Here is a 27,988-nt window from a genome sequence, read left to right as displayed (position 1 = left end):
CTCTGCTTAAAGACCTCCAAAAGAGGAGACTCCACCACACTCCTTGGCAGCAAATTCCACTGTCGAACAGCTCTTACTGTCAGGAAGTTCTTCCTAATGTTTAGGTGGAATCTTCTTTCTTGTAGCCTTGCTTTGCTGACCCTGCAATTAAGGCAACCACTCAAAGTTGTCCGCACCACTCTTCCCTTAAATTACAGTTTACCTGTCTCCAGTGTTTTGCTATCATTAGCTCTTAGGAAGAATGAAAGCTTTTGAAGTGTGTTTTTGTTAGGAATAGTACCCCTGCTTTAGTCCTCCAGCTATTGTATTGTATTGTTTTATATACTGTGGCTTGCCGTTGTTTTATTGATTATGGTTTAGATATTATTTATTGTAACTGTTGAGTGGATTTCTGTTTAACTTTTATATGTTGATATTGTTTTATACTATTCTAATGATTGTTGAATGTTACTTTTTTGATGTAGGTTGCCTATTTTAAAGTTATGTTTTATTATTATATTTTTGTATTGCATTAGATTGTTATAAGACGTACATTTTTTGTTTCTTCAGCTTGTAAACCACCTTCAGTATTGTAAGCTAGAAAGACGGTATACAAATTAAAAATGATGATGATTAAACATGGCATGTGTAAATCTATTTCGAATGTGTATTCCTGGTCTAAATTTCATGCTTCAAAAAGGGGTGCACTGTTAATGGGATCCCCTCCACAGTGTCCACAGGCTGCAAAGGCACCGTGAGGACACCCAGGGAGTAGGGGTGTCGCCAGGATTTTTGTTGGGGGGATTGTCAGGACTTTGTGGGGGGCAGAACCACTGTGATTGGTCAGTTAAGTATGGTATTTCTGTTGTTTTACTTGGTGGGGGGCAGCTGCCCCTCTTTGCCCCCCCTGGCTATGCCCATGCCAAGGAGAGAGGCAGGGAGGGGTCATGCATGGCACGTGATCTCCCTCCCCACCACCCCAGTGAGTCAGGTGCCATTAGAGGAAGTGAGCAGCGATAGCTGAGCCCCTTATATGGCCGGGCATCGGTGCCTTCATTCCCCCATGGCAGGGGTCTGCAACCTTTAAGACAAAAAGAGCCACTTGGGAAAAAAAACTGGGAGCCGCAAAACCTGTCATTATAAAAATAACTTTTTTGTCACTTTTTTATTATTTCTTTGTTTGACCCCTCAGAATTACTCCTCCTCATAGAAATAAACGTTAAATTAACAAGTTACCTTTTGTGTGTGTGCCTGTGTGTGTTGTTCACTCCCCTTCAAAACAGTGACCAGCGTACATGCCCCCTTTCAATGCAGTGACCAGCGTACATGCCCCTTATAATGTAGCGGGCGGGCGGGAAGGTGACATCAGGATGGTGCGTGACTAACGCATGCACTGCCCCCATGCGACGTCACAGCCAGTACAGCGCCCGCCACAGTGGGGAGTGTCGGGGAGCACAATGTGCCACCTCCCCTCGCTAGTATCCGCCCCGGAGCTGTGGCAAAGGTGTAAAAGAGCCACATGCGGCTCCGGAGCCGCGGGTTGCAGACCCCTGCCCCATGGCAAGCGTACCAACTTGGCTCTGCGACCATGGGTGCCCAGGGCCGTGGGTGTCATGCAGCGTGCATGGCCCTTGCATCAAAATTTGTGGGTGCCTAGCCCCTTCATCTCCTGCCAACCTAGCAATTCAAAACCACGTCAAAGTGCAAGTAGATAAATAGGTACCACTCCGGCGGGAAGGTAAACGGCGTTTCCGTGCGCTGCTCTGGTTCGCCAGAAGCGGCTTAGTCATGCTGGCCACATGACCCTGTCAATAAAGCGAGATGAGCGCCGCAACCCCAGAGTCAGCCATGACTGGACCTAATGGTCAGGGGTCCCTTTACCTTTAGCCCCTTCATTGGGAATTTTGTGGGTGTTCAGGCCCCCAAGTCCCCAGGGAGTTAGCACCTATGCCCCGTGGGCTGAGGCAGCAGGGGTGCTTGGGAGAGCCTGAGGGCGCAATTGGCATGCGAAGGGGCTTGCTTATCTACTTCTTAAACTTTCACCTTGAAATAGAAGCACATTTTAATGACACAAGCTTCCATGGAGAAGGGCCCACTTTGTCAGCATGTTCTGACAGTTGATTAATCTCTGCATATATAATAAAATTCCCCACAACAGCCAGTGTGGTAAGTCAGTGTAGTGTTGGACTAGGACCTGGGAGAGAGAGACCAGGATTCAAATCTGCTCAGCCCCAGGGAAGTTTCCTGGGTGACCTTGGGCCTGTCACTCACTTCCCAGCCCAAACGACCTCACAGGGTTGCCGTGATGATAAAATGGGGAGGAGCAGGGGAAGGACTATGTCTGCCGCCTTGAGTTTATTGGTGGAAAGGCAATTTAGTACAGTATGTAACGGAATAAATAGAGAAATGCCTGAGGGAGATTGTCTACGTATGAGATCAGAGGCCAATGAAAGCAAATGGAGACGATTCCTTGGGAACTAAGCAGTTTACCTTATTTCTTAAGCCCGTTCCTTGTAATTGCTACTTATGCTATTTTAAACATCCTTTCCCATTCATTATCTATCATTTCAATTCATTATACAGTGGTACCTCAGGTTAAGTACTTAATTCGTACCGGAGGTCCGTAGTTAACCTGAAACTGTTCTTAACCTGAAGCATCACTTTAGCTAATGGGGCCTCCTGCCGCCGCTGCTGTGCCGCCGGAACACAATTTCTGTTCTCATCCTGAAGCAAAGTTCTTAACCTGAAGCACTATTTCTGGGTTAGCAGAGTCTGTAACCTGAAGCGTATGTAACCTGAAGCGTATGTAACCCGAGGTACCACTGTATATCATTTTATCATTTGAAAAACAAACCAAAAGCCTTTCTTTTGGGAATTATAGGGACAGAACTACCGAAACTGTATAGAAACTTATTCATGTACAGCGGCAAGAATGTTACTTGCCCCAAAATGGAAAGAAGCAGAAGTCCCAGCAAAGGAAGAATGGATACAAAAACTTACAGAATATGCAGAAATGGCGAAACATACTAGAAGAATAAGATATCAAGATAACAAACTTTTTTATATAAAAGAATGGAAATGGTTTATTAAATATTTACAGATAAATTGTAAGCAGATAACAACATGGGCAGGATTATCGGCAGTTTGAAAGTAGATGAATAAGTAAGCAAATTAAGTTAACTTGGATATGTAGAAGATATCAAAAATAAATTTAAGGAACCGCAGAGGGGGAAGGAAGTCAAGTTCTGAAATGTTCAAACGACTGTAAAATTAGTGAAATGTATAAATCTGAAAAGTATAAATAAAATTTAATAATAATAATAATAATAATAATAATAATAATAATAATAATTGGTACTCATGCTGTGGATTTACTACTAACAGGCTGCGTGGGGAGGCTTATTTGCTGGTAAAGTAAAATAAAACACCGCCAGCCTCAGCTGATTGACTAGGCTGGCCTCGGAACTGCTTTCCCTCCGGGTTCGTGGCACCGCGCGCCCGGCCGGGTGCAACGACCTCGCGCCCCCACTCGCTTTGGTCGGCCCGCTTCCCACGCCCCTTCGCGGCGTCTGCGGGGCGGATCTGGGCGGGAGCGAGGGCGGCGCGGAGGCCGCCGGTTGGAGGAGGCCGGGGGTGCGGGGCGGCGTTGGCCTCCTGTGGTCCGGCTGGAGGAGGAGGAGGAGCCCGAGGGGGGGAGTGTCGCCTGCCTGGGGCCCCCGCCGCGTCGCGGGCGTCTCGGTGTCCCTGCGCAAAGCAGCAGGCGTGGCCGGAGGGAGGGAGGTGCGTGCGCCTTTGCGCGTGGCGGCGGCGCCGGAGGCTGGGGCGCGAGACCCCGGGCAGGCGGGGACCTCCAAGCGGCCGGACTGAAGCTCGGACGTCGGGCAAGCGGGAGCTGGAGGGGCTCGGCTGGGTGTCAGGTGGGTCCCGCGAGCTGTTCGCCCCGGCGGGGCGCGAGCAGAACCGGCTTTTGGAGAGGCTCTGTCCTGCTTTGGGGACGAAGGGTCTCCAAGGTCCCTCTTGGAATGGGCAGCGTTTAGTGGGGAATCCAGGCTGAAGCGGAGTCCCCTTTCCCCCAAAGCGAAGGACATTTTGTTTTCTCGTTATTGCGCAAGGAAGTCAAAGCGTTGCTGCGACATGCTGTGCGTTTCCGTGGCTGTCGAGGGCTAGCGGTGGCCACGGTGGCTGGTTGGGGAGCTGTGCGCTCCGCCTCCTCCACAGCTGGAGGCGCACGGGCAGCTGTGCGTCTGAACACCAGTTGCTGGAAACCGCGGGAAGGGTCTCTCGGGTTCGGATCCTGTTCGCTGGTTTCCCATAATGGGTATTTGGTTGGCCACGGTGAGAACAGGATGGTGGGTTAGGTGGGGCATTGGCCTGATCCAGCACACTCTTCTTAGGGGTGTCCAGTTAACGATCTTTCACCGTCCCGCGGGCATATTTCCCTGGTTCCGCGATAGTATCTCCTACTACCTCCCCATTCCGTTTGAATGAAGAGAAGCCAGAGAACTGGTTCCTCGACCTTTCTGGTAAACTGGGACCTTGGGGTGGCAAATACGTGGCAAGAGGGAGACGCGTCTCGTGGCAAAGAAAACAGCAGCCTCAAAAAGGGTGGAGAAGCCACGAGTATGTTTTGCCTGCCTGTGTGTTTCAGAGCATCATTAACAGAGCAATCCTGCAAGTAAAGTCCTATAGAGGCACAGGGAGCATATTTTCTAGACAAAATAACTTAACTGCTGCAGTTGTATGGTTGAACATGCTTTCCACTATGTATGTGGAATCGTTTGGAAATGTAAATAAGTCTGAGATCACTTGCTTTGTAACAACCAGCAGCATGTGTAGGTGGTTTTAAGCCTACATATTTAGCTTTAACCAGTGGTGTCCAAACTTTTTTCAAAGAGGGCCAGATCCAGAGGGCCTACCAAAGTTGTTGACTTTTTTTTTAGGATTGAGGTTGTTGAGCTTTTTTTATGATTGAAGTTTTTAGGGCCGGTGGTCTGGATTAGGCCCCCAAAACAGACTTTGAACATGCCCGCTTTAAGCTGTGGCCCTAGACACACTTTCCTGGGAGTAAGAGCCTTTTAATTCAGTGGGATTTACTTCTGGGTTGGCATGCACAAAATTGGACTGTATGTCAACGTTTGAGCAAGTTTAAGCCGACTTGTTGGAGTGTACATATGAAGGCTCGTCGCACAGGTTAAAACTTCCATCTGAGACCTGTAAGACTGGAAGAAATTCCAGAGGTTATTAGGTGATAGGTACTGTGATGTGTCCAAGTACAGAAAAAAAATTACCTTCTGCTGAGTCAGGCCGTTGTCTCTATAATGCTAAGAATTCTACCTTGATTGGCAGCAGCTCTCTGAAACCTTGCACATGCATTTTCCCCAACCCTGCTTCCTGAGATTCTTTGACTAGAGGGCATGGCATGTGCCATGGTACTGAAGGAGGAAATTCCTCAGTTGAAGTGCCATAGCCAAAATAGGTGCTGTTTGCTTTTATTTATTTATTTCTGTTGCAATAGCTAGAATACGCCGCCTTTGATAGCTCTCCCACAGTGGCTTACATGAACATTCAAAACCATAAAATATAACTGAAAGCAAACCATTTAAAAAACAAAACGGCAACCTAGGAACAGTACATGGCTGAGCTGAGCAATTCAGATAAAACAGATAAAAAAAAAAATCCAGCAGCAGTTTACATAATTAAGTAGTTAGACCAGTACTTCAGTTAAAACTAGATTTTATTTCATGGGAAGGTGGTATGCAGAGCCGGCCCTCACCTGTAAAAATCTTCATGCAGGGGTTTATGGCACACCTGAACAGCAGCTGGAAGGCATGTGGGTTTGGATATGGCATAGAGCCATGCTTGCAATCTCACCTGTCTCTCGGAACTGCATGGCTCCACATCTCAATAGATCACAGCAAAACCACCCCAGGACATAGGGAACTGCATATGTGGTGTAATATGCATAAGAATGGCCCTGTCATATCCCTAGGGCTTGACTAGTGTCACACTTGCTTAAATGGTTGTTGGACTACAACTCCCATCATCTCTGACCACTGGTCCTGCTGGCTAGGCATGATGGGAGTTGTAGTTTAACAACAGCTGGAGGCCCAAAATTGAGAAACACTGTTAACTAGTGGAAGCTCATGCAAGAACTTCTGCTGGCACAGTGGGGCTCTCTCTCCTCTTCTCCCCCTGTGCTCCTCTAAATTGGCTTGGGGTGTGTGTGTGCCGGGAGACCCCCCCCCAAAAAAAAAAACCAGCACACAGGGCTAATAGTGAGGAGAATTTTGTATGGCAAGCTGAAAAAGCTTCTGTTGATGGAATGATTGCCGTAGCACTACACCAATTTCCTCCATTCTAATTCATAGATACCTCCTACTGGAAGGGGACATGGCTTAGTGGTAGAAGACGTGTTTTGCACGCAGAAGGTGTCAGTTAAAGAGAGAAAACTGTAAAACCTTTTGGGAGATGCGTAAGTGGTGGTGGTCAGCTTGTATGAACAGGAGCCTCACTGCAATCATTTGAGAAGCAGAACAAATCTATTGCAAAATTCAGTACTAGCAACACAACTCAAAGCAGGATGCTGACAAATTAGTAGTTAAGAAACTGCCTTATATGAAGCCATACCATCACTTCAGCTGTACTTTCAGATGCCAGGGATTAAAGCAAGGACCTTTTGCACATCCACCACTGCCTATTCACTCAATGAGGGCAGGGGAACGGGCAGCAAGAAGGAGCAACAGCAGCAGGATGGAATACCTTGGGAATGGCAGTGAAGCCTTGGCCCAGGCATGAGCCTCTGAGGGAGTCCAGTAGTTCCAACCCTTGCTACCTGCCCTGCTGTGAAAGAAGGACCAAAGGCACTCTGAAATGTTTAGCCTGGAGGAAAGAAGATTAGGAGGGCAAGATTAGGCTGTTTAGTTCAGAAATATTTTAAAGGATTTCAGAAAGAAGAGAGGGAACAGCCATTCCCTATGTGAACAGCAGCAATGGCCATGAATCACAAGGAGGTTGGTTTGGGTTCAGTTCAGAACAGATATCCTAGAGAAGCTGTTGGTCTTGCTTGATTTTTTTCCAAGGAGGGGACAGTCAGAGAAAGATTGAACAGACATGTGTTGGGTAGTTAACAGCACACCTTGTTCTACTGTTTTAGAACCAGTTCAAGGTTGTTTTTTCTTGTGATCACGCTCACAAATTTGTCGTAAAGTAACTGCATGAGCAGGTGGCGCGTGGGTTAAACCATAGAGCCTAGGACTTGCTGATCAGAAGGTCGGCGGTTCGAATCCCCGCGACGGGATGAGCTCCCGTTGCTCGGTCCCTGCTCCTGCCAACCTAGCAGTTCGAAAGCACATCAAAGTGCAAATAGATTAGTAGGTGGTATTACCTTCTCTGGTGGGAAGGTAAATGGTGTTTCCGTGTGCTGCTCTGGTTTGCCAGAAGCGGCTTAGTCATGCTGGTCACATGACCCGGAAGCTGTATGCCGGCTCCCTCGGCCAATAAAGCGAGATGAGCGCCGCAACCCCAGAGTCGGTCACGACTGGACTGGTCAGGGGTCCCTTTACCTTTACCTAACTGTATGAGCTAATCCTGGGTCTGTTTATTCAGAAGTCAGCCCCACTGAATTAAATGAGAGTTGCTAACAAGTAAGGGTGCAAACCTCTAGTATGGGAATAACGACCAATGAAATCAATGGGACTCTGGAGTAGTCACTCTTTAAATGTGCATAAGGTTGCAGGCTTAATCTCCAGCTGCCCTGTCCTGTGGCAGGCCTTTACAACTCCTTCCTGGAATCTGGGCTTTGAACAGGATGCACCTTGATCAAACAATTCAGTCCAGACCAGCAAACATAGAAATAAAGCCAGCCAAACACATTTCTGCTCTGCATCCAGATCCCTGTGCAAGATGCCCTTGAGAACTGTGCAGAGACCAGGTGCAGTTGTGTGACTTCTGCATATGTGGACGTGGGGGGAGTGTTTAGAAATCCTGCACCCATTGGAAGTCTGTGAATCAAGAGCAGATGCCCATTTCCTCATGAAACCAACACATGTTGGTTTCAAGGCAGTTTCATGTTCCTCTGGTTTCCAAAATGAACATGTGTTTTTGAAAACCTGGCAAGTATCTTGTTGTTCTCAAATACACTTGTCATATGAACATAGGGAGTTGCCTTAGACCAATAGTTCTGACTAGCTCAGGACTGCCCACTCCGACACTCATAATTCATTCAAACGAAACGTTCTTCCTATAGGCTGTAGCTTCCATATGATTTGGGATGCCTCTCTGCATTATATGTCCCATAGGGCCTTGTACATCTCCACTTAAAGGAGCTCCAATAGCAGAGTTGGGGAAGACCCCAGTACCTTGGAGAGAAAAGTAGAAGACTAGACTAGGCAAGCTAATCATCTGACACCAAACTATAGAGAACTGCCCAATGTAGGAGTCAGATAGGAGAGAGGGAGACTGGGGCAATCCATTGAGAGGAACACTCTTGCCCTTATTTGATGGGCCTGCTTTTTGGAAGGACAACATGATTACCACACTACCAATTTAATTCTGCTGTGTGGAGCTGCAGGGGAATATTGGGTGTATTCCATGCCACATTCACGGTTGATAGAAATAGCTGTGCAATTGCAGGTACCTGGCTTGTGCTGTGCATGGACTGATCATGTGCTCTAGATTCCTTTGGAACACATGTGGGTTCTGATCTGAGACAGACGAGCTGGTGGTGTGGGGCAGCATGTTCTCTAAACCGTTGCTCTTATCTGATAAGATTTGTCTCTCTGCTACCAAGCTTGATTTAACAGCCTGGCCAGAGATGGTAAAACAAGTTATTGCTTTCAGTTACTAGAGGGCACTTAATAGCCATCAGGCCGCTCCTCTGCCTCTAGCTGGCTAAACTTTCATCAACAACTTTTCCTTCCAACTCACAGAGCTCTATAGTGGGGTAGGAGAGCTGGAAAAAAATCATGCCTGCCAACCATTGCACCCCTTTGGTTTCATGTACAGTGGTACCTTGGGTTACAGACGCTTCAGGTTACAGACACTTCAGGTTACAGACTCGCTAACCCAGAAATAGTACCTCGGGTTAAGAACTTTGCTTCAGGATGAGAACAGAAATCACATGGCAGCAGCGGGAGGCCCCATTAGCTAAAGTGGTGCTTCAGGTTAAGAACAGTTTCAGGTTAAGAACGGACCTCCGGAATGAATTAAGTACTTAACCTGAGGTACCACTGTACTACCAAAGGGGCACATTGGTTGCCGGATGAGAAATATATTTACATTATTTTCAGCTCTCCTACCCCCCTACTTGATAGTTGTACTCCCAATTGCCCTAGTCTCCTTCTTACACACACATATATTTTCTCATATTTTCCTTTCATGAAAATTCATTATTTACTCCCATCCTCTTGTAGCTATTGTCTGCTGACCCCTTTAGTCTTGTCTCCTCATTTCTATCTAGTTCTGAGAGAATCACCTTTTTTGTCCCTGATAATACTCCTGTCTCCCTTCGTTCTTGAGAGTTTCTACATGCATGTTGACCACCCAGCCTGGTGCCCCCAGATTCTCTTTTCTCACAACTTCCTTCAGCAGCTACCTTTGGTCAAATTCTCTCCGCATTGTGACCCTCTTGGTCCTGTGGGAAAAAAGGCTGCTCCAGACAATCTTTTTATTGAGCATTCAACCCGATTTACTTACACTGGTGTTGTATGATGTCTTTTATCAAACATTCACCCAAATCTGTTTGCACAAAGGTCTTTCCATTTGTCAGTCATGAGCACACACTTTTTAGTCCATTTTGCCATCAATTTCCTAACTGCACGAAGCCTGTGTGTTTGCTGTTGTTTTTTTGCAAGTGGATTTGTTGTAATCAATATGGCTAACCTGATCCAAAACACCTACCCACCCCACTCACACACGAAAACAAAGATCACCACAGCCAATCACAATCAATCAATCAATCAATCAATCGCACGCTAGGCCAACCCCAACCTCTCTCACCACCAAAGGAACACAAGTGAACAACACAAGCAACGCTGACACCAAACTCTACATACCTTAAGCATAATAGAAACATCGCCACCCGACCCCACCCCCATCCATCTTCCCTCCCTCCCCCCTTTCTCCCCCCCTTTTTTCTTCTCCCCCTAATGTCTCAACAAATGAAACAGATCTCTAAAAATGTTACATGGGGGGGGGGAAACCGAGGCATTACACTTACTTCTGTAAAACAAGAAAATCCTAAATAAAATACTTTAAAAAAGAAAAGAAACAGAGATCCAATAACTATAGTCCTAAGCAAAAAAAAAGGGGGGGGATTTGTTGTGACAGTGCTTTAATTATGCAAATCTAAATTTCCAGTATGCGTCTGACTCTTTCCTGCTAAGCAGTAGCAGTCTGGAGGCAACTTCCTTCCACCTCTCCATCAGCCTTCTCATCTCTCTTATTCGGTCACGAAGATAGTTCTGGAACCTTTTGCCTCTTATCCCCTCCTTCCTCTCTCCTTCCTTTCCTTTGCTTCCTCCTTCAGTTTTGCAGCCTCCTATGCGCTTCATTCCTTCGCTCCTCCCTCCCTTAGCTCCCTTCATCCCACTGATCCTAAGCCCAAGCTCACTTCTACAGTATACAGTATTTCACTTCATCTGCTCCTGTTCTTGCGCTCAGTCTCCTGACCCTTGCCAGCTGCTCTCGACACTGCAGGTTTGTTTTCTACGCATTTTAACACAGCTGATTCTTGCTAACCAAAATTACTGTTCTTCTCCATTTTTAGGTCTTCCCACCCAAACTCTGTGTTTTGGATATTAAGAAATAACCTGTTTTCCTTCTCTCCACCCATTTTGCCCCAGAACTTCCTCCTTTATATTTTAGAGGCTCTTTTCTTGCCTGGTCTTCTTAATCTCATTAGTCTTATGGATCCCTCTTGTCTTGCCTGATTCCCCTTTTACTTCTTTCTGCCAGCGTTTAGAACCTGTCGTCCAACTGGACGTCACCAGCCATCTTACCTATATTCTCTATGTGGGGGTCATCAGTGCACGTTCCCACCTTTGAAGGTTTCGCCTGTCACTTGCTGCTAAGATTGTTCTGGGTACATAAGCCCCTGAGGGAGATCTAGTGAAGCTTATCCCTTTGGCATACTTGCAATTCCTTTAGATAACATGCCTGATCCATCCTAAGCTGCCACATAGTTGTGCTACTTGTGCCTCCTATATCGTGCATTTTACACCATGTGCAGCCGCTTAATCCTTATGGTGTTATGACGCGCTGGTCAAGCCTAACTTTGCCCCATATATCAGAGACTGAAGTTCTTCCCCACCATCTCCACTTGGTCCATGCAGTGAATTGTCAGCCCAGTAGTGGGCACTCCCACCCTGTTCTTAAAATGGGAATATGTGTGCCATAGCAAAGCATATAACCAAATGTTCCTGCCTTGCAAGTCACAAAAATTGCAGATCCATGCGACTGTCTAGAACCGGCTCCATATCTGTGGCTGCATCAATCAATGAGTGGGACAGAAGCTGCAGTCCTTCAGAGCTTGAGACTATGAGTCATTTGCAATATTGCCTGTGGCAGAGTAAACTGGAGAGACTGGGCTGTGTGTAATCGACCCTATAGTGCTCTCAACCGAGGCAGCAGTTCAGTGCCCTTTGCTATGTGGCTTTGAGACCAAAATGACTTCCTCTTCTACCCCTAGTGTAGCAGTTGTCAAACCTTTTTTCTTTCTTTCTTTTTGGCAAACCACTTGACAATTTACTGTGCCTCCTCTGACTACTGAATAGGCCAGTTAATCCTGGATAGCTCAGTTGGTGTGGTGCTGATAATGCCAAGGTTGCAGGTTTGATCTCCTTATGGGACAGCTGCATATTCCTGCATTGCAGGGGGGTTGGACGAGATGATACTTAGGGTCCCTTCTAATTCTGTGGCGGGAAGGTAAACGGTCTTTCCGTGCGCTCTGGTTTCTGTCACGGTAATAAACTTTTATTCAATGTCAAGATCATGGTCAAAGCTAGTGTCACTTCAGAAAAATCAAGTGCAGATATTATTTTCCCCAAACATATGATTCTGGTGAATTTGTAGGGCGGGGGGGCACCTCTGTTCTGCCTCTCCCCCGCCCCTGCCCTCCACACACACCCATACACATTCGTCTTCTTGCAGGTGTTGCTGAGAGCCAATGGAGGACTCTACTCGCCTTGGCTACTGTATTGTAGCTGGCAGCTTTGTGGCCTTCCAATTCTTCTTCTCCGCTGTCAGCCCACAGTTATCTTTGTCGCTGAGTTCCAGATATTCCACTCTTCCATCAGTCAAGCAGAACGAATGGAATTCCAGGTACAGTGGTAGCTCAGATTACAGACTCTGCTAACCTGGAAGTAGTACCTCAGGTTAAGAACTTTACCTCAGGATGAGAACAGGAATGGTACGCTGGCGGCACACCGGCAGTGGGAGGCCCCATTAGCTAAAGTGGTACCTCAGGTTAAGAACGGACCACCAGAACAAATTACCGTATTTTTCGCACCAGACCATAAGGCACACCTAGTTTTTGGAGGAGGAAAACAAGGGGAGGGGGATTCTGAATCCCAGAAGCCAGAACAGCGAGAGGGAGCTCTGCGCAGCGATCCCTCTCACTGTTCTGGCTTCTGGGATAGCTGCGCAGCCTGCATTCGCTCCATAAGACGCACACACTGTTGGAATGAAACCACGACAGACGAGTAGCAGGTGTCATTGAGAGGCGTCTCCCGTGCAGAAAGAGAACTTCCCTTTAACACACATTTCCCCTTACTTTTTAGGAGGGAAAAAGTGTGTCTAATAGAGCGAAAAATACGGTAAATTTGTAACCAGAGGTACCACTGTATAGTATCTTTAAGTGGTTGGGGAGGGGGGACGTGGAGAGTCTTGCAGTTCTCTCTCACGCTCTCAGCTAGTTCAGTGGAAGAACCGCTCCCCGCTTAGCATGTGAAAAGCCTTGGAGCATCTCTTGCTTTGGAGGAAAGAGATGTGAATGTGTACATGAGTGCACATGTGCAGGGAGGGGGGAGAATATCTGCATGACACAGGCACTGCAGTCCTGGGGTAACCCTGTCTTATCCTCCTCCCTAGATGTGTGTCCACCCTCCATGCTGTGATAGTCGGCCTCTTCTGCCTCTGCATCCTTTGGTTTGACGATGCTGTAAATGCCAACCCTATCTGGTAAGAAGGAAAGGCCCTCCTGGCTTGCTCGCACGCTTCCTCTGACCACTTTGCTGCCCAGGCTTGCATGTGCCGATTCGTCAAGTCTGCCCTCCCCAGAGAGAGAGAGGGCAGGAAGAGCTGGTGCATGTGAGCTTGATGGGACACATTGTGCTAGGAAGGCATGAAGGGTTGTTTTGTGTCGGGGAAGAATAGCCCCTTGTGTTTCTTGAGATTTAGGATTGCGGGAGGGGGCGGGCACAGCTTCTGGGCCAGGGCTGGCAGTGGGCCTAAAGAGGTGTTTATGTTGTTGCCCAAGCCATACCCACTCCCTTCCTCCCTCCCGCTCTGCTTGCAATGCACATATCCATGCCTTTCTTTCAGTTAGCCTCACATTGCTCCTGAGCTGGGCTGTCTGAGTCCCTAAAGCTCAGCAGGCATTTTGGTCTGCACCCTGGTATTTCTGTTCCTTTCTTACCAACACATCGACTAGTCGACTTCACCGTCTTGGAGCACGCAGCCCACTGTCAGTTTATGTTCAATCCGGCTTAGATTCACCAGCTACATGTGGGATATTAGCTGTGTATGTCTTTGTGGTAATATAAGGCTGTATCCAAGGGGTGCGGGTGGCGCTGTGGGTTAAACCACAGAGCCTAGGACTTGCTGATCAGAAGGTCGGCGGTTCGAATCCCCGCGACAGGGTGAGCTCCTGCTGCTTGGTCCCTGCTCCTGCCAACCTAGCAGCTCAAAAGCACGTCAAAGTGCAAGTAGATAAATAGGTACCGCTCCGGTGGGAAGGTAAACGGCGTTTCCGTGCGCTTCTCTGGCTCGCCAGAAGCGGCTTAGTCATGCTGGCCACATGACCCGGAAGCTGTACGCTGGTTCCCTTGGCCAATAAAGCGAGATGAGCGCCGCAACCCCAGAGTCGGCCACGACTGGACCTAACAGTCAGGGGTCCCTTTACCTTTACCTTAAGGCTGTATCCAGACCAGCCCTCAACCTGAGGGTTGTGCGACCACAGTCTCCGGGTGCATCAGGGTTGTCAGTGATTGGGGAAAGACCAGGTTTTGCTCCCACCTTGTTACAACTTCTCTCTTTTTTTTTGTTCTTTCTCCCACAGAAGCAGCTAGCTCTTATTGTCTAGTTTTCATCAATCCTTACAGTCAGTTGTAATCTGTGAGGGAAAATCTTAAAGACCCATGGGTGTGTTTTATATAGTTTCAACAACAAGGAATTGGGCGGGGGGACTGCTAGAGACACAGCCTCCTTTTCATCTAGAGATGGGGATCCTATCACCTTCCAGATGTTGATGGACTGCAAGTCCCACCAGTCCTGACCAGCATGGCAGATGGTGAGGGATGAGGGGAAATGCTGTAGCTCAACACTATATAGAGCACTGGTCACCAACCTTTTTGGAACAATGCGTACATTTCAGATTTTGAGAGAGCTCTGGGTGTCCCAGACAGAAAATAGCTGCTGTGGGGAGAGGGTTTGCCGTAATACAAAATGGCTGCCATGGGCAGCATAGCATGTTGTTGTTTAGTCGTGTCCGACTCTTTGTGACCCCATGGACCAGAGCACGCCAGGCACTTCTGTCTTCCACTGCCTCCCGCAGTTTAGTCAAACTCATGCTTGTACTTGTAATAGCATAAAATTATAATAATAATAATAATAATAATAATAATAATAATAATAATAATAATACCCTGCCCATCTGGCTGGGTTTCCCCAGCCACTCTGGGCGGCTTACAGCATATCTACAAACATAAAGCCTTAAAAACTTCCCAAAATAGGGCTGCCTTCAGATGTTTTCTAAAAGTCAGATAGTTGTTTATTTCCTTGACATCTGATGGGAGGGCATTCCACAGGGCAGGTGCCACCACCGAGAAGATCCTCTATCTGGTTCCCTGTAACTTCGCTTCAGTGAAGGAACCAACAGAAGGCCCTCAGAGGAGGACCTCAGTGTTAAAGATAAAGTCTCCCCTAACAACCTTACACTTTCCATGGGAAGTCACTTATGTCCTGCTGGTCTTGATTGTGCAGTTCGCACAATATTGGTTTTACACACACACACACACACACACACACACAGAGAGAGAGAGAGAGAGAGAGAGAGAGAGAGAGAGAGAGATGCTGTTGCTGTTTATGGAACAGGGAGCATTCCTCAGTACCAGGAAAAATATTGACGGTAGCTACACAACATTCATTCTTATTTGAATGAAATTTCTGAGGAGGTGCCTGCACATTTTGCCTCATAACTTTCTTCACGGGGGTTGGGGGGGTAGGACTAGAGACTTACTTTCTTCTTAAAAAATGAAAGCTCAGAGTCTGGGGCACCAGTGAAAGCCTTTTCAGGCACGAGTTGGCAACCCCTAGTATAGAGGGTCATAGGTTACCCATCCCAGCTAGCTGTTTGTCATCACTTAGTTTAAACCAAACATGTAAAATACAAAAGCATGGCAAGATAGAAAGAAAGACCTGAAGATGTGTCATGGTGATGGAGCAAAGCAAGGGCCTCGTGTCTTTTTTTCTGCAAGCAGATGGTATGAAAGACTGATCTGGATACATCCATAGTGCATTGTAGCAGACAGTCCATTTTTGCCTACCCTCTCTTACTGAGTCAGGGAGGTCTTTTCCATCTAACACCATGTGGTGCTTCTTGCATGTGAGAAAGAAAGAAACTGGCACCTATTGAAGTAGGGTAGATTCATCTCCCAAAAGCAGATCCCTCACCTCTTATCATTCTCCCACTCTTTCATCCTTTGCAGGGGAGACCCGTGGCTCGTCAAGCTGAACATAGCTGTCACGTGTGGATACTTGCTGTACGGTAAGTATCATGGCCGCCATTTCATTGGGCAGGCTAGAAAGGCCAAGGCTGGTAGCAGAAGTTTTCTGGGGAAGCTTGCCGTTCCCCTCACCACAGCCACAGTTTGCCTTTCTATTCCTTGGCCTGCTGCCATCAGATGCCACTGGGAATATCTTGCCCTGACCCAAGACCCATTAAAGTGAACAGGAAAGGTGCTTCTATACTGAGGCATTCCCAGAGGATTGGGCCCCAAAGAATCACCCTAAAACAAAACATAGGAGCTTGTGCTTCCCCACTTCCCATCTCATAGTGAAGGGGAAGTTTGGACTTCCCAGAAAGAAGAAAAGCTTTGCAGCTGAGGCTGTGTAGGAAAAAAATGTACTGGTGTGTGTTATCTGCTGCCCTGTTTGCTTGTTTTATGTTTCTTATTTTGTTATTGTGCTGTTTATCGATTGTTTCTATTTATTGTGGTTATCTATGGCTTCACTGTAAGTCATTTTGAGCAGCTTTTAGGTGCAAAAGTGGAATAAAAGGTGTCTAAATATTTTTTTTTAGTACACACTCACTTGTGATGTACAGTATCTTTTTTGCTGCCAGTTGGTGAATTTCAACCAGCGATTTAGTTCTGTGAGAAGTGAATTTGAAGCCCTGTTTCTTCTGCCAGAGAGTCTCTTGCAGCCTCTTTCAATTCACTCTCACTCTTCTCACTTACCCATTGGTAAAGTTTTTATTTACTTACTTGCATCCATATCCTTCTTCCCAAGATGGCAAACATGCAGTTCCCGAGTGATCTCTCATCCAGGAAGTGAATGATGGCCTCATGTGCCTTCAGACAAAACTCTGGAAATCACAAGTTATGTCAATCCAATAACACACAAAAATTATCATATAGCACAGAGTTCCTCTGAATTTCATTGCATACCCAATCCACACTTCCAAGACCAGATCAGAATGCAACAATCTTTCTGATTTTGCACTTCTCTGAGTTTTGCAATTCAGTCCTTACCTAGAAACATGCCACGGCATATTAAAAATGTGTCTATTAGGATAACCCAATAACATTTTCAAACATTTTAACGGGAAGATTTTTGATGTCTGACGTTTCATTATGTTTTTATATTCTGCTAGAAGCCGTCCAGAGTGGCTGGGGAAACCCAGCCACATGGGTGGGGTATAAATAATAAAATAATTTATAATTTTATAAATAACCAAAATTAACCAAATCTGGTATAATAATAATAATAATAGAGACATTTGGTGGATGCAGTGGGAATGGGTTTGTTAGCCAATTAAAACAAAACAAAACAAAAAACAAAAACAAACAACCAATATGTTGTTTATGGAATTCTGAGAGGCTTAATTTGCGGAAATTCACATTCCGGTTTTTGTCAAGGTCATTAAAGAAAAGCGAAAACTGCTGGAAAACTGTGGTCCAGGGTGAAGCAGGCCCGTAGGGCAGAGGAGAATACAGTGGGGAGGATGCAAAGTTCTTGGAGTTGTTCTGGATGAAGGAAGCTCATCCCAAATACTGGGATCCATACTTAGTTTGGGAAGGAGGCTGAAACACCCTCTGTATTTCAAAGGATTATTATGATGTGATGGGGACTATATAAGGTTTCTAGATTTCCTCAACGGTAGGTAATATGTTAGAGGGGAGGGAGAGAAGTAAATGTCTCAATACAGTGGTGCCCCGCAAGACGAACGCCTCGCGAGACGAAAAACTCACAAGACGAAAGGTTTTTTCGTTTTCGAGTTGCTTCGCAAGACGAATTTCCCTATGGGCTTGCTTCGCAAAACGAAGCTTGCCCCCGGACCTCTTTTGAAGCAAGGGGCGGCGGGGAGAAGATCGCTTCTCCCCGTTGCCAGCCCCGCAATCTCCGGGGACAGAGGGGAAGGCGCGCGCGCGCCTTCCCCTCTGTCCCCGGACCCCTTTTGAACCAAGGGGCGGCAACGGAGAGAAGCGATCTTCTCCCCTCCGCCCCTTGCTTCAAAAGGGGGGACAGAGGGGAAGGCCTGCGGCACTTCCCCTCTGTCCCCGGACAGTCTCCATAGGAACACATTGATTGATTTTCAGTGCATTCCTATGGGAAACTGTGCTTCACAAGACGAAAAACTCGCAAGAAGAAAAAACTTGCGGAACGAATTAATTTCGTCTTGCGAGGCACCACTGTATAAAGATAGTGTAATGGTGTTTTTTTAAATAAAATAAAATAAATGGTTGTATTGCTGGATGCTACTGAGTAGCTGACATTGGGGCCCAGACTGCCAACACTCTCCTGTACCACTGCTGGCAGATGGACATCAAGCTACTAGCTGGTGGCTTCGAATCCCTGTGATGGGTTGAGCTCCCGTTGCTCTGTCCCAGGTCCTGCCAACCTAGCAGTTTGAAAGCACAGCAGTGCAAGCAGATAAATAGGTACCACTGTGGTGGGAAGGTAAACAGCGTTTCCACACGCTCTGGCTTCCGTCACGGTGTCCCATTGCACCAGAAACAGTTAAGTCATGCTGCCTACATGAACCCAGAAAGCTGTCTGTGGACAAACGCTGGCTCCCTCGGCCTGAAAGTGAGATGAGCGCCACAACCCCATAGTCCCCTTTGACTGGACTTAACCGTCCAGGGGTCCTTTACCTTTTTAACCTTTTTCCCTACCCCATTTAAATCTTCACCTTTTAAATCTCTGCCTGCAGGTTGGCTGTTAACAGAAGAATCACGGGGTCAGGGGTGGAAACATGTTGGCCTTGCTCTGTTACTAGCCATGCTTGAACCTTGTATCCCGCCTGCTCATCTCCCAGTAAACCTTCCTTGTGCGTATGTTGTGTTCTGAATTCTAGATCTGTTGCTGCTAGTGCGGTACTGGAGGACATTGGGAGATTCGCTTTTCGTTTGCCACCACTTGGCAGCGCTATACGCTTATGGATACGTGTTGGTTAGTTCCAGAGTCCTTTAGCTATTGGGGAGGAGGGAGGGGGAGAGGTTTCCTCCTATTCTTCATTCTTGTTCCTTTTTCTAAAAGAAAAAAACCCCATTCTTCATCAATCCATTTGCTTCCCTCTGCTCTTCTACAGCTTTCAGTGCTGCATCGTTCCTTCCCAACCCACAGAAACCGGCTGTCATCAGGGCAAAAAAGGACATGGTCTGAAATCTGGACCAGGGAAAATAAAGAGAATTAGCATAGCACAGACTGAATCCCCCCCCCCCCCACTTCCAATGATCGGTTGGCTGAGAAATATAACTTCCATATGTCTGAGAACTCCTGATTTACTTTTCATTTACATGCTCCAGGAACTTTAAAAAGTTTTTTTTTTAAGAGACAGAGAGCGTGTGCCATGGGGAGGCACCATAAGCATGATTACTCAGAAATAAGTCCCGTTAAGTTAAATGGGATTGACCCACTAATTTGTGTGTTTAGGATTGCAGTGTAAAAAGGTGTTGTATGGAAATGAAGTACAGTGGTGCCCCACAAGACGAATGCCTCGCAAGACGGAAAACTCGCTAGACGAAAGAGTTTTCCGTTTTGGAGGTGCTTCGCAAAACGAATCTCCTATGGGCTTGGTTCGCAAGACGACAATGTCTTGCGAGTTCCTGCTGGTTTTTTTCCCTCCCCCCCCCTTTTCTAAGTCGCTAAGCCGCTTATCAGCTGATCCGATCAGCAGATAAGCTGCTAATAGCGCTAATCCGCTAATCCGTCAATGGGCTTGCTTCGCAAGACGAAAAAACCGCTAGACGAAGAGAATCACAGAATGGATTCTTTTCGTCTTGCGAGGCACCACTGTATAAAGTATAAAGACAGTCCCTGCCTCCGGGTTCACAGTCTAGAACAGGAACGACAAACCTGTGGCCCTCCAGGTGTCATTGAACTACAACTACCATAATTCCTGACCTTCAGACAAGCTGGGTGGGACTAAGGGCAACAGGAGTCCATCAACATCTGGAGGACTACAGGTTATTCATCCTTGGTTGAGAAGAACAAGATATACTAGGAAGGGAGAAAGACAGACATTTTGGAAGCATAATGAGAAGTAGCATTGGTATGTCACATTAAAGAGGAGGGGGAATGTCAAAGTTTTTTTTTTATCTCGGTTTAACTTTTTATTCCATCACTAAGCTCTTTGTGAAATGGTGGAATTATTTTCCCCTTGTCAGAAATAACCACCACCACCACAGTTAATTTATTAATCAGCTTCCTAAGCACAGTCTTAAGGTGATTTACACATGAAATAATGAAAAAATAAAAAACAAGCACATTTAAAACAAGACTAGAAGTCTTAACACTCATGGGGAAGACCTGTTAATTCAGCTGATAAAGCCAGAACAGAAATATCTTCAACTGTTTCCGGAAATTGCAGACACCGGGCGCCTGTCATATCTCAAATGAGGAGTTGGAGAGTCCTGTTCAAGAGGAATCCATGTGTGCTTCTAAGTTTTGCTTGTCCTGCTCAGCCATTGATTGATTTAGCAACCTTGGAGGAAGTAGTGTTTCCTCAAGACTCCTTACCTTATCTGCAGAATAGCCATTATAATGTAGGCTGCCTTCTACATAGGCATTTATTTACATGCTGCTTATATGCCAAAATGGCTTTGCACTTTGCAACTATAAAATCAGTCCATAATTAAAATGCACAATAGCATTGAAACATTCTTATTTAAATATACAGTAGAACAAACAATTATAAAGCATAAAATTAAAACCGTTAAAAGCAGTTTAAAAAAACCAATCACATGTTCAATTCAAGGGAATGTTTACCTGGCTAGAAAATGATAAGGAAATGTTGGCATCACATTGAGCCTTGAGATTAACATAACAGCAATCCTTTGCACACTTAACATGGAAGCAACTCCTGGGAATTCAGTGGGAAGAAGAGTCCACCATCTCATGGATGAGGCTATGCTGCAATCTTGTCATACTCGGAAGCTAGTCCTGCTAAATGGAGATTTTTTTACAATCAGTAACAGAGTTTGTGTTACTAGTAAATGGGTTTAGAGGGTGGTCAGGACCCAACACCATTTACCCCAGATTAATATAACTTCAGCCCACATCGGAGGACTCCTGCCCCCACTGCTGACTACCTTGCCTTTTCTGGCTCTTTCTCTTTCCTGAAAGCATTAACTCTTGAATCCCCTGTGGTCATTCTCCTGTGCACAGCCCAGCCTGCTTCTTCATAGCAAATGGTGTCAGCTGGAGCAATACTCCTGCTGCAACAGATGTCCCTAAAATTCTCAATTCATTTCAAGGGGGATTGAGCAGGAAAAGGACCCATGAGATTGTGCCTGTCTTCTGACATGCAATTAGGCATTTGTAAGGGACTTGCTAGGGATGCGGGTGGCGCTGTGGGTTAAACCACTGAGCCTAGGACTTGCTGATCAGAAGGCCGGCGGTTCGAATCCCCGCGACGGGGTGAGCTCCCGTTGCTCAGTCCCTGCTCCTGCCAACCTAGCAGATTGAAAGCACGTCAAAGTGCTAGTAGATAAATAGGTACCGCTCCGGCGGGAAGGTAAACGGCATTTCCGTGCGCTGCTCTGGTTCGCCAGAAGCCGCTTAGTCATGCTGGCCACATGACCCGGAAGCTGTACACCGGCTCCCTTGGCCAATAAAGCGAGCTGTGCACCGCAACCCCAGAGTCGGTCACGACTGGACCTAATGGTCAGGGGTCCCTTTACCTTTACCTTAAGGGACTTGCTTGGATGGATTCGCAACCCAGCCCAGTAAAGTTGCTTACATATTGCATGCTAGTCGTGTTGCTGAACTGGTACAGTTCACAAAACAAAGAAGCAGGTATTGCGGACCAGCTTCTATTGGTATAGATATGCACAGGTTTGGCAAGGTCCTGTTGGATGAATGGACATTAAAATTGTTTTGCATCATTCAGGATGGAAAAGCCCAGCGACCAAGGCGTGGGTGGCACCAAGGAGTCTGGCTGTACTGGTATTCAGCTCTGCTGCTCTCTAACACTTTCTCTGCTTGGCTTCCTCGCTGTTGAGAGAAAGGGAGGTTGGGCTCTCTGCTTGGTACCTGAGAGCTGCCTGAATCTTCTGGCACTGGAAAAAGCAAGCCCTTTGGCACTATCTTGGGGAACAGTGAGGCCAGCATCTCAGGGTTTCTCTTTCTGTCCCCACAGAGCCGTGGAGTGCTGCCCTACTTTGCCAATTTCCGTCTCCTCTCAGAACTCTCCACGCCCTTCGTGAACCTGCGGTGAGTTTTCTGGTGGAGTAAGTCAAGGGTTTTTATGGTTTCAGGAGCTTCTTCACAAACCTGTGACATCCATTCGACAATGTGGGTCTGCATATCCTTTTCATAGCAAAAGGAACAGGCTTGTGGAAAGCAGCTGTTCTCCAGGCCCCTCACAAGGAGCCACAGTAAAGCCCCTCACTTCCTAAATGGCCTGGGCCCAGTATACCTGAAGGAGCGTCTCCACCCCCATTGTTCAGCCCGGACACTGAGGTCCAGCTCTGAGGGCCTTCTGGCGGTTTCCTCCCTGCGAGAAATAAGGTTACAGGCTGAGGACCTTCTCGGTAGTGGTGCCCGCCCTGTGGAACACCCTCCCCATCAGATGTCAAGGAAATAAACAACCACCTGACTTATAGAAGACATCTGAAGGCAGCCCTATTTAGAGAAGTTTTTAATGCTTGATGTTTTATTGTGTTTTTAATATTCTATTGGGAGCTGCCCAGAATGGCTGGGGAATAAATAATAATAATAATAATTCCACAGTCAACATCTTAAGTCCTTTGGGTGGCCACCACTAAGGAAGCTCAGCTCACCCCTGATCCCTTAATCCTAGAGGAATTACCATAGGTGGCCCTGTGTTCCACCAACCAGTGAAGCTTAACGGGGGATGCAGAGGGCACCCCCTTGAATTCATAGCACTGACCCCATTCAAAGCTCAAGAAACTGCTGAGAAAATGGCTACATCGTTCTATCTAGGAGAACCATGGCTGATTTAATGCTGCTGAATTCTTGGTTCCCCATGCCTCACTAGAGGTCTGGAATTATCCTGTGGATGACTTGTGGTTTTGCTTTCTTCAAAGAGGTGGAAGGAAGGGGTGGCATCTTCCAGGGCAGCCCCCCTGGGTGGTTTTTTTATATATATACATTTGACACAATACTTTTGCCTTATCTCAGGTGGTTCCTGGATGCAGTTGGCTGGCCACGCTCTTCCTGGGTCGTCTTGGCCAATGGCCTGGCCATGATGGTGGTCTTCTTTGTGGTTCGGATTGCCGTCATCCCCAGCTATTACATGCAAGTCTACTCCTGGTATGGGACTCCTGAGTATGAGCGCCTGGGCCTGGGTGTACAGCTGGCCTGGATCGGGCCCAGCCTAGCCTTGGAAGTACTCAATATGGTCTGGATGTATCGCATCACCCGGGGCTTCTACCGAGCCGTCTGCCGGTCCGTGTCTCGCAAGGCAGCATGAGGATGTTGAGAATGAGGCAGTACTTGGTCAGGAACACAGAGACTCTTAAGTACTTCTGGACCACGCTGGATACTCCCCCTTCTAATACCCTTAGAAGCCAGTAGCCATAGGAACTGCTTCTGACCATCCCCTTGGCCCAGGCAGACAACCCTGGATCCACACAACTGGAGCATTTGTTTGTTTTTTCTTCCATCATCTTGGCCACCCTGAACAGAATGAGCAACTGGAGAACAACATCCATCTCAGTTTTGGGGATGGACTCTCTGGGCATCTAACATGGTTTGAAATGTATAGTTTAAACTCTTTCTGTGTGTGTGAAGCACAGGAATATCCTTTGGCTCACATGGGTGGGTGTTGAGCAAAGAGAGATGTAGCTGTATCAGCAGTTGTCTGGTCTTTGTGGCTTCAGGCTTAGACTGTGACAGTGTGTCTAAACAGCTCATTGCCTTGTTTCAGCTACAAGTCTATCAGTTGGAAGGAAAAATATGCACCTTTGCCTCCAGGGTAGAGGGGTCTGGTTTTCTGTTGGAGGGATATTTTAGAGGAAGAGAGAAGGGACGAAAGGAAACCGTTCTGCCACTTTGCCCAATGGCTCTTTTATAGAAGTATGTTGGGAGAATGAAATAGGCTGAATGCATAGAGGAGGAAACTGTGTCAAGCGAGGCACTGAAAATGGAGGATTGTCCATGATTGGACAGCAGTAGTAAATACTGGAAGACAGTGTTTGGAAAAAGGTGTTTCCACTCTAACAGGTTGGGGTGGAACTTGACATTCCTTCATACCAGGGTCCTCAGAATGCCGTCCTCAGCAGAACAAGGTTTCATAACTCTCTTCACTTGGGCATAACCATGACACTACTCTTGGCTGTGCTTGCCTTAGTTCTGAGAGCTCGAAAGTAAAGAGGTTGACACAAAAAGGCCTGAGCAGAACTAGTTCAAAGCAAACTGTGAGGTTGTTGGGGGCAGGCGGGGCCGACCCAGTTACCTTTCACAAGAACTACTCCAACCGGTGTTGGCTGCCATTCTGAACCCAGGCATCTCTCCTTGAGGCAGCATCCCTCTTCAGGGGGAAATTGCATCATTCCAGCACAATACTGCAATATTCTGTTGTACGTCAGTCGTAATATTGAGTGCAGCAGTGTGGAGTATGGCTTCCTAAAAGTCACTGATAATGTCATGTGTCACATGTGAACATAAGAAGAGCTTGCTGGATCAGGCTCATGCCCCCCCCCCAAAAAAAAACACACACACACGCATTGTGTGCATGGCAAACTGACAGCAAGGCCCCAGCTGTAGAGATCTGGTGTTGTGAGTGTCACATTGCTGCTGAATGTGGGAAATAGATGTGTCCCATTCCTCTGTGGTTACTCATAGTGAAATTAAGATAAAAAAATTCCTTCCAGTAGCACCTTAAAGACCAACTAAGTTAGTTCTTGGTATGAGCTTTCGTGTGCATGCACACTTCTATATAGTGAGAAGGTGGGGAGGGGTATTACTCAGAAGGGTGGTGGGAATGGGAGATTGGCAGATAGCTAAGATGAGCCTGTTGACGACTCTTAACGACTGTAATAGGTCTTACAGGAAAAGGCAAGGGGTGAGAAGGTGAGAAATGGCTTAGTCATGAGATAAGAATCCAATGTCTTTGTTCAGACCAGGTCTCTCCAGGTCTTTGTCGTTAAGAGTCGTCAACAGGCTCATCTCAGCTATCTGCCAATCTCCCATTCCCACCACCCTTCTGAGTAATACCCCTCCCCACCTTCTCACTATATAGAAGGATCTGGCAACTTCTGTTTCAGTGTATCTGAAGAAGTGTGCATGCACACGAAAGCTCATACCAAGAACTAACTTAGTTGGTCTTTAAGGTGCTACTGGAAGGAATTTTTTTATTTTGACTATGGCAGACCAACACGGCTTCCTATCTGCAACTGAAATTAAGATGCAACTGTGAGAATGACCCAGGTGGATTTCCGTGTGGTTTGCATCTTTGATTCACCTTAGGGACCAACAGTTGCTTCTCTCTCGCCCCTCTGCACACACATTCTGACGATACAGTGCTTACAACAAGTTGTCAGGGGTTTAGCATTTTGTTTGCAAGGTTCATTGCACTGATGCTATTGCTTCCTTACTTGTTCTCTTATGCTGAATCTTCCCCTGTCCCGTCCCCCCACCCACAGCACTAATCACAACAGAGTTATTCCATCTCTAAGGCTGAGGGGGGAACCCAGGAAGTTTACCTGTGCTAAACCAGCTGAAATGGAACCCCCATTAATTTCTGTGGGTTTCCACAGGCGACTTCTCTTGGGAACTCTGCTTCTAAGGTTGCGCTGGACCAAATATACCAACACCAGGTGCTTAATGTCTTGGGGTAGACTTCAATAAGAATTTATATGCTCTGGGTCAACCTCTACCATTCCTCTACCTGGCTGCTAGGAGAGCAAGCTAATTTTTAAGAAGCTTGTGAAAGCATTGTTCCCAAATCTGTGCCTTAAAATGCTTCTCCAAGCACTCGGCATCGCCCTGGAAAAGTACCCTCCAGTTTGTGGTACAGCTGCTGGCATACATCATTTCACTATGAACAAATTTATGCCACAAATTCAAGCAGTGGAAATTCTGTTGTTGATTTTCTCTGCTGTTCAGATGGTTTAATCCTCAACTATGCAGCATTTTTTAATTTTCTAACCTCCATTTATTAACTGGAATCAGTGAGCATTAATATAATAAATAAGATTAATTTATTAAATTTTGGTTTCCTCTACTCGTTCTTGTCTCTGTGTGTATGTGCGTTTGTGTGTTGCATTTGGTGGGTGTTAGGGCTGCAATATATCTGAAATTTCCCGGACATAGCCAGGATTTGGCTATTGGAAACAGTGCCCGGGTAGAAAACGCTTAAATGTCTGGGAAAATCAGGAAGTATGGCACCCCAAAACTCAACAACTTTTGTGCTTGGATTTTCACTTTTTGAAATATGGCAACCCTAGGCATGTTGTTGACAGAGAAGTCTGCACCACATATGGATATCTCAACCCTGAAGCCTTCTTCCCACTGTGCCTCCTTTCACGTCTTCTCCTCTGTGTTTCTCAAGTACTACACCTGATGCAGTGAGCCATGGATAGACACCATTCACATAAAAATAACTGGGAAGCTGAGATGACCCCAGAACAAATTGTGTCCAGGACCCAAGAACAACAGGCCCAGCCTGGCCTCCTGCTCAGCTGGAAGACTGCAGACTTTAAAAATGTATGCAGCTGCTTCCATTGAGAGGTAAAGGTAAAGGGTCCCCTGACCATTAGGTCCAGTCGTGGCCGACTCTGGGGTTGTGGCACTCATCTCACTTTATTGGCCAAGGGAGCCGGCGTACAGCTTCCAGGCCATGTGGCCAGCATGACTAAGCCACTTCTGGCGAACCAGAGCAGCGCACGGAAACACTGTTTACCTTCCTGCCGGAGCGGTACCTATTTCTCTACTTGCACTTTGAGTTGCTTTCGAACTGCTAGGTTGGCAGGAGCAGGGACCGAACAACGGGAGCTTACCCCGTCGCGGGGATACGAACTGCCGACCTTCTGATCAGCAAGTCCTAGGCTCTGTGGTTTAACCCACAGCGCCACCTGTGTCCCTGGCAGCAGGGGATATGGACAAAGCAACTAGGAACAAAAGGAATACCTCTTAAACCAAAATGAACAGCTAGACAAGACACCGTATCTGGCCAAGTTGATTCCTCGAGTGGATAATATACAAAGGAAGAAAAGGGGTAGCTTTCGCTAACGACGCTTTATGTCTGAGTAGCTGGCAAAGCTTTTGAGCAATGGAGTCATTCAACTAAAAGTTCTGCGTAAGTAATAGCAGCGACTGCATTTATATCATAGGAGCCAACTCCTTGGGGTCTAGTTCCCTTTGGTCCCCCAATAAAATATTTGAGGGGACTGCTGCCCCAAAGTTGATGGGCATTGCCATTCAGGTGGTGCATGTATGCTGTGTCCCATGTTTGATTATGCGGGGTGGGGTTTACATGCCCCCCATATTTTATTCAAATTGGCACCCCTGATTTATATGGTACTTGAGTGTTCAGAGTGCTTCACACAGTCTCATTGTCCTTAAGGAAATGCTGTCCCGGAACCAATCAGAGACCTAACCTTTCTTACTGGTTTATCTCTGGTTGTAAAAATACAGTCAGGGTGCTGAGCCAAGCAATTATTAGTGCTGCCCAATCACGGATCTTCCCTTGAAAAGCGACGTGGCAGTGGACTTGCAAGTTGATGTTTGTTCCAATTCAGCTTTAAAGAGCAGGAAAAGCCTGAGGTTAAAAATAATAATAACAACGCTTGGACACAGGGTGGGTAGTGTGTTTTGCATACCTTACAATCTGGATGGCACATTTGGCGCTTCTCAACTACATCCCTGGATTACTCAGGTCAGCTCTGCAACCTGTCTAACTTTTTCATCCACGCTCTGCTCTTGCACACAGTGCTAAGGAACGGAACAGTCACCCAGGCAGCGCTGTGAACCAGCTGGGACGTCTTGCTTCTAGGGCAGCCCTGTGGGTTCCCTTCCCTTGCATGGGAGATCTCTAAGCAGTGACCTCACTCCTCATCCATCTCTACCCATGAGCCATGGATGCCACATCGTTTGGAGCACTAAA

General features: G+C 46.8%; 1 protein-coding gene across 1 annotated transcript; it reads left to right on the top strand.

Annotated features, from left to right (window-relative positions):
* The first annotated feature begins 3,635 nt into the window (after window positions 1–3,635).
* LOC310696972 (TLC domain-containing protein 4-like) lies at window positions 3,636–26,092 on the top strand. The gene is made up of 8 exons (XM_083483212.1): window positions 3,636–3,896; window positions 12,127–12,297; window positions 13,066–13,155; window positions 15,903–15,961; window positions 18,773–18,867; window positions 22,058–22,131; window positions 23,062–24,725; window positions 25,289–26,092. Exons 2-7 carry the CDS (start codon window positions 12,143–12,145, stop codon window positions 23,351–23,353), a joined length of 765 nt encoding a protein of 254 aa, XP_083339338.1. The 5' UTR covers window positions 3,636–3,896; window positions 12,127–12,142; the 3' UTR covers window positions 23,354–24,725; window positions 25,289–26,092.
* The last annotated feature ends 1,896 nt before the right edge of the window (window positions 26,093–27,988 follow it).

This window comes from Podarcis liolepis (assembly GCF_965112155.1).
Source record: "Podarcis liolepis genome assembly, chromosome: 17".
In the NCBI taxonomy this organism is placed as follows: domain Eukaryota; kingdom Metazoa; phylum Chordata; class Lepidosauria; order Squamata; family Lacertidae; genus Podarcis; species Podarcis liolepis.
The sequence above is the reverse complement of the archived record's forward strand: the minus strand, read 5'-3'. Positions and strand labels throughout refer to the sequence as shown.

What these genes read in the sequence shown, in the direction of transcription:
- LOC310696972 (XM_083483212.1), top strand. Translation starts at nt 12,143, where the DNA reads ATGGAGGACTCTACTCGCCTTGGCTACTGTATTGTAGCTGGCAGCTTT. An exon ending in CAGAACGAATGGAATTCCAG is followed by an intron (nt 12,298 to 13,065) that starts GTACAGTGGTAG and finishes CCTCCTCCCTAG; the next exon opens with ATGTGTGTCCACCCTCCATG. An exon ending in ACGCTTATGGATACGTGTTG is followed by an intron (nt 18,868 to 22,057) that starts GTTAGTTCCAGA and finishes CTGTCCCCACAG; the next exon opens with AGCCGTGGAGTGCTGCCCTA.